Source organism: Oncorhynchus gorbuscha, linkage group LG02 (assembly GCF_021184085.1).
Source record: "Oncorhynchus gorbuscha isolate QuinsamMale2020 ecotype Even-year linkage group LG02, OgorEven_v1.0, whole genome shotgun sequence".
NCBI classification, from domain to species: domain Eukaryota; kingdom Metazoa; phylum Chordata; class Actinopteri; order Salmoniformes; family Salmonidae; genus Oncorhynchus; species Oncorhynchus gorbuscha.
This window is the reverse complement of record NC_060174.1, coordinates 102,167,265-102,174,101: the sequence shown is the minus strand read 5'-3', so window position 1 is coordinate 102,174,101 and position 6,837 is coordinate 102,167,265. Positions and strand designations below refer to the sequence as shown.

General features: G+C 41.5%; 1 protein-coding gene across 1 annotated transcript; it reads left to right on the top strand.

The window, feature by feature from the left end:
- The first annotated feature begins 1,898 nt into the window (after window positions 1-1,898).
- On the top strand, window positions 1,899-4,814 carry foxi3a (forkhead box I3a). Its single transcript, XM_046298425.1, has 2 exons — window positions 1,899-2,662; window positions 2,845-4,814. The coding sequence occupies exons 1-2, from the start codon at window positions 2,068-2,070 to the stop codon at window positions 3,390-3,392; spliced, it is 1,143 nt and encodes a 380-aa protein (XP_046154381.1). The 5' UTR covers window positions 1,899-2,067; the 3' UTR covers window positions 3,393-4,814.
- The last annotated feature ends 2,023 nt before the right edge of the window (window positions 4,815-6,837 follow it).

Sequence of the window (6,837 nt, the reverse complement as noted above, 5' to 3'; positions counted from 1 at the left end):
TACCAAAGGCTCCTTACTGCTGATCTGGCGCTGTAATATTAGGCAAGTGAATACGAAAGCGTGTCGGATCTGCACTACTAACCGGTTGTAAAATACAATGCCTCACCGTCGGTATCGGTATTGAAATCAGACCGTATAAAAGATTTATGTCCCTAATCTCTCTTATTTGTCTGTTGTAATTTACACAAGCCTTGTCAGTTGGAGTGTGAAGATCTTAAGCATCCAGTATGTAAAATACAACAGCAGACAGACAATATAAACTCCCGGGAGGGACAGATGTGCCGTTATGTCTGTGTCACCACCACTGAAGAGGATTACTATAATCACACTAACTGCCATCCTTGGTAACCTCCAAGATTTGTTTCTTTGAAATGAATCATGGAACACTTAGCCCAGTCCTTGCAGGCAATTTGAGAGAGACACCATCTAAGCTGACAAAGTAGGATATATCTTTGGAAGGACCTTCCAAGTTCACAAATGATGAAAAGCATAAACAATCAAACTGCCATCATGTCTCTGCCCATATTCAGGCTTGGATTACAGGACACATGACTGTGCAGAAATGTTTGCAGTAAAAAAAAAAAAGCACATCAACTCTTCTAAGCCTGCATGGATCACTGAACTGAGGCATGTAATCATAACGTTCCTGAATCACTCATCTCATATTTATGTTTCCACCCACCCCGAAAAATTCCATTGCGGTACATACTACCTTCCCCAGTAAAAACGAATTATTTCGCATGAAAAAGAAGCCATGGTAACCAATCCGCGCACAATGTGTGCAGACTACCAAATATCTTCGAGCGCGCTCCGCTCTTGTGTATCCTATTATTGGCATTGCAGAGCACGCTACAATGGAAGCATATCCATTCCTGGCGTCCTGGCCACGGCCATTTATCAATTCAACTACGAGTATAGCTTCCTATACGAGAAAAACAAAACAGAGACATTTCAGAACTGCTAATGATATGTCAATGTTGTGAGCTTTAAATGTCCACGCGCAGAGAAATAACACAATTGTATGTTTTAAAGTAATGTAATATGGAGAATAAGGGCATTCTTAAAAGCATTATTTGGCGGGGTAAATAAATTATATTAAAATCATCCATGGCGGGATGGAGAATAATACATAATACAAATTGTTTTAACAATCATATCTGTTTTGACGATGAAGGTGTTAATGGCTTCACACCCAACCCAATTCGTTGTAGTATTTATAACACCTGTTTCTGAATAAAAACCTATGTAAATTTCAACAAACATGATGTCTAAAATGTTTGTGACATCTAAGAAATGGACAAGGGGGGGGGGGGGAGTTTGGGGATAGAACAAATATATAATTCAGAAGCAATAAAATGATGTATAGGAAGAAGCCTAAATGCAGTTTCCCTGGGAATGTTGAGCGCATGACATCACATATGAAGTGATTGCCTATTTGAGCCTATCGTCATAATAAAACGGTGTCGCATATTGCCCATACAACTATGTTAGAGGAAAAACAAATAAATGTACAAACTTCAAATTCAACTGACATTCAATTATCCTTTCATATTACGTTATATTTATATATTATATTTTAGTCTTGAAATTGTTATACATTAAATTACTGTAACATTTGTAAATGTAGCACTCACTATCCCGTTCTGCTGTAAAATAACCAACTTTAAAATGTTCTTGAGTAAATGGTTGGATGTCAAATTAAAATAGCTAAACATTTCACAGAGCTTAGACGAACTTCTGGTGGAGAACTGGTGAAATTTCACCTCCTATTCAAAGGGAATTCTCCACGCCTAAACTCACTCAAATGACATAGTCACAGAAACACCCAATGAGAGCAGACATGGGTGTTGCTGTAGTACTATAAATTGATCAGGTGAGACAGGTGTCAGGTTGTGATGCACCTGCACTGGACACTAAATACAGAGTGAAAGGAAAATACCTCTCAGCTGGAAACAGAGGAACAAATAATACTGAAGAAAAGCGAGATCCAGATTTCTTTTTTTACCAGAGCCATTTATTAGACTGAAGAGACCAGCTGCCAATCCAAGGATCAGTCTGTGGGTGAGCATGATGTCGTTTGTGCCACAGGGCCTCTCCCCACCTCCTTGTGGAACCCAGTACCCTAGCCTCGAACAGGAGCCTCCAGAGTTTAGCCTGTACAGCAACAACTTCTACAGCACTCCAACCCTGCCTAGCCCGCAGCAGGCCACCCCTACTTCCTACGACCTGGGAGACTACACCAGCCCTCCTTCCAACCCTTACTTGTGGTTCAACGGCCCAGAGCTCAACAGTGTTCCCTACCTAGGTGGGCCCACAGGGCCAGTCTGTGGGCCCTATGTGCCCCAACTCTACAACATGCAGAGGCCCTATCTGGGTGCTGGCGTGCCGAGGGGTGGTGTAGGGGACCTGAGCTGGTTCTCCATGCCCTCTCAGGAGGAGCTGATGAAGATAGCCAGGCCACCCTACTCCTACTCTGCCCTTATTGCCATGGCGATCCACGGGGGCCAAGACAGACGGCTCACCCTGAGCCAGATCTACCAATATGTTGCAGACAACTTCCCCTTCTACAACAAGAGCAAGGCCGGGTGGCAGAACTCTATCCGCCACAACCTCTCCCTCAACGACTGCTTCAAGAAGGTGCCCCGAGATGAGGATGATCCAGGTAAGAACGTTTGGAACTTGGTTTTTAAAATTTGTCTTTTAATTTCAAGGTGTTCCATGCCTACTCAATGTTTGGGAAGTGTATACACGTACAGTATAACCTTAAAAAAAAGACAAATATTAACTGTTGCCTAACTATGTGAGAGCAATTCCTTAAGAAAAATTACATGTGTCTCCTTATAGGCAAGGGTAACTACTGGACCCTGGATCCCAACTGTGAGAAGATGTTTGACAATGGCAATTTCCGTCGCAAGAGGAAGAGGAAGTCGGACTCCCTGCCTGGTGAGGGGGGCTCCTCAGGTTCTGAGTCGTTAGAGTCCAGCCCCAAACACCACAACAACATGAATGACGTTTCCAGCTCCTCCGAGCGCGGCCCCTCCCCCATCTCCTCAGCCCCCTCCCTCTGCCTGAACAGCTTCCTGTCTCAGATGGCTGAAGTGGGGACAGTATCAAACACAGTAGTGTCAGATACCCTCCACAGACCCAGCCTGGCTACAGAGCTGTCCCAACGGGTCTCTCCGGCCCAGGGATACGGCTCCTACTCCCCCAATGCTCCGATGCCTCAGTGGGAGGTCTGTATGTCCCATCCACAGCAGCCTACCATTTCCTCCTCTCCTCCCCTCTACCCTGCAGGCTACAGTGACTCTGTCCTCACCCAGCTCAGCAGCCAACTATACCCAGCCCTGGACTCTGCCTCAATGCTTTACCCACGGGAAGGCACAGAGGTGTAAAGTACAACTGATACATCTACTGGGTCGTTCCACCAATTAGGTGCCTTCGAGTACTTTAATTTGCCGATTTAATAACAAAAAAATGCACCTACTTTTAACATCCTGTCATAAAGAGCACTGGTTCAACTGAATAAAAAACACCCTTTCCCATCTCAAGAAGTTAACTAACAAAAATACTATAGTAAGTAAGTGCCTGTTAAGTAGGGAGGCAGGGTAGCCTAGTGGTTAGAGTGTTGGACTAGTAACCGAAAGGTTGCAAGTTCAAATCCCTGAGCTGACAAGGTACAAATCTGTCGTTCTGCCCCTGAACAAGGCAGTTAACACACTGTTCCTAGGCCGTCATTGAAAATAAGAATTTGTTCTTAACTGACTTGCCTAGTAAAATAAATGTTTAAAAAAAGTTTAAATTAAAAGAAGTGCCAAGTAACAGGGTTGACCATCTTAAATGGGCCATAAATCCCCTTGTGACAGGGGGAATGAAAGTGTGTTGTGTGCAACAGGGAGGGGCAATTGAAAGCAAATTTGTATCTATTGATAAAAAAAGATTTCTAGCCTGTCTATCTATGGGTAACAGGGTTGACGTATTTTGCTCGACCCGCTTAGTTTTCCACCACAAAACAAATTGTAGAGCCAGCTCACCTGCTTTTACGCTATGATTTGACTATTTGACATGTTCAACGTGTCTTTTGAAAACAATATTTTAAAAGGAATAGCTTCACCATATTTAAAATGTAATTGTAAAATTTAATAACAGGATTGACCTTAAAATAAATCACTAATAACATTAAATAAATAATCATCTTTAGAAATTACTTTGCCAAAGTAACATAATAACCAGGGCTCTACAATGATGGTGAAAACCTGGAGAAATGTTGGGGTTAAGTGGGTTAACATCTTCCTGGAAGTCACAGAGGGACATGTCAAAATGCTGAAGTTTGGCACTTTAGCAAATCTTTATCCGTATTATAATTCAGATGTATTGAATTTCCCATGCACTTCATTTAATATAACAGGCTTTTAAATATTTAAACACAATTTCTACTTAAAGTATTTTTAAAAAGGCACTCATTTTGTGGAACAACCCGTACTGTGTATTGTAGACCGTAGGGCAGCTTGTCTTCGAAAAAACTCACTGGAATGTCTTCCCCAGCAGAGAATGAAAGTGCACTGAACTCATACTGAACAGTGGGTGATTTACAATGGGGTTTTTCTCTCTCTTAATTGATTGTACATATGTATATTGTTTGCGGTTCCACGTATTGTCTTCATAATATCAACTGAACTATCTGTCAAATGATTATTGAGGGATTCTTGACTTTAGTAAAAACGTGTGGGTTGTGTATGAGCTGTACATAAATGTCATGTCCTCGTGCTTTTTCATATTGGTCAAATAAAAAACAGCATAAACTAGACATTCTCACTGCTATTTGTCTGGGAGTATTTATTTAAAACTGAATAAAAGAGAGAAATACAGGATATGGTCATACTTTAAACCCCAAAACGTTATTTGGGTTGTGATTAATTTAGAAATTCCTATTTAGCATGGTGCTTAAACACAGTTTGATCAAGATTTGTGATTGCCAGTGCTTTTGGTTGGGAAGACAAGTCAAGCTCCCATTACAGTCAATGACCCACATCACAGAGACGGGTTGTGAAATGAGGGAGATAAAGAAACCGTTTAAACAACACTCTGAACAAGGGGGGAGACAGGTTTGACAGCCAGTGAACTAAAAGATAAATGGAACAGAACTTGTTCCTCAAGGTTCCCCTTTGCTCCCACTTCCTGCCACAGCGCCCTCTCCTCACACCTGTCTCCCTTTATTTGTCTGTCTTGGGTTCAGGGTACAAGCCCATGCCTCTCAACATCAGTCTGTCATGCTTTTGGAGAACTAGTAACCTATTGGGTTCAGGGTACAAGCCCATGCCTCTCAACATCAGTCTGTCATGCTTTTGGAGAACTAATAACCTATTGGGTTCAGGGTACAAGCCCATGCCTCTCAACATCAGTCTGTCATGCTTTTGGAGACCTAATAACCTATTGGGTTCAGGGTACAAGCCCATGTCTCTCAACATCAGTCTGTCATGCTTTTGGAGACCTAATAACCTATTGGGTTCAGGGTACAAGCCCATGTCTCTCAACATCAGTCTGTCATGCTTTTGGAGAACTAATAACCTATTGGGTTGACAAGCCCATGTCTCTCAACATCAGTCTGTCATGCTTTTGAGACCTAATAAATTGGGTTCAGGGTACAAGCCCATGTTCTACATCAGTCTGTTATTTTTGGAGAACTAATAATATTTGAATATGTATTTCCTTTTACAAGTGAACAGTTAGTCAAAACTGCATTTTGTAATTTTATTTTTCCCATATTGGTAAATACATTCTTTAAAGTCCCAGTGTAGTCAAAACTGCATTTCCTGTGTTTTGTATCATATAGTACAACTGACACTGTAAAAGTACAACTGACACTGTAAAAGTATAACTGACACCGTAAAAGTATAACTGACACCGTAAAAGTATAACTGACACCGTAAAAGTATAACTGACACCGTAAAAGTATAACTGACACCGTAAAAGTGTGGATTTTTAAAATCAATATTATATCCTATAGTTGCTGGATGAAAATACAATCTACACAGGACCTAATCAGCCTGTTTGCATTGGCGGGAGTTTCAGCTTGCCTGGTGACATCACTAGGCGGTAAATTGTTTAATAGACCAATAACAAAGAGAGTTCCAAACCTCTCTGCCAATAGCAGCTCGTTTCCAGTTTTCCCCTCCCCCCTCAGACCACTCCCAGACAGTCCTAGCAAAATTCTTAATTGAGAAATAGTTATGCTAAAAAGCATTTTTTTGTAAATGGAAAATTATTATAGTAAGGTATTTGATTATTAAACTGAAATGATTTGATAAAGATTGCTGTATTGGCCCTTTAAACAACTCCATTAACTTTTCTGCTAGGGTTTGGAGGTGGTGTGGCATTTCAACTTTGGAGGGCCTCAACTTTGGAGGGCCTCAACTTTGGATGGCCTCAACTTTGGATGGCCTCAACTTTGGATGGCCTCAACTTTGGAGGGTCTCAAATTTGGATGGCCTCAACTTTGGATGGCCTCAACTTTGGATGGCCTCTCCATCTTGAGTTTTCTCCTTAAACGTACACTCCACACCAGACCTATTTCTGTCCCACCCACTTCACAACTAAAATTGAGTTCTGTTCACATTCTTAAATGTAGTCTTCAACATCTCTCTAACACGCCATTGGTTTGAAGCTTTTGTTAGCTTCTCTATGCTGTTTGGTGGAGCATGTACAACTGTACAACCTGGGAATGGGAAAGTAGACTCTTCTCACAACAAGTTTGACAGTTGACAGTATTATAATTTTTTCAGCGCATTACATGTTTGGCATATATCTATTTGCTTTAAAAATTTGCTTTCATCTCAGCAC

Bases quoted from the DNA above. Each gene is read 5' to 3' on its own strand.
- foxi3a (XM_046298425.1), top strand. From the start codon at position 2,068: ATGATGTCGTTTGTGCCACAGGGCCTCTCCCCACCTCCTTGTGGAACC. The intron at 2,663-2,844 runs GTAAGAACGTTT...GTCTCCTTATAG, and splicing joins CCGAGATGAGGATGATCCAG to GCAAGGGTAACTACTGGACC.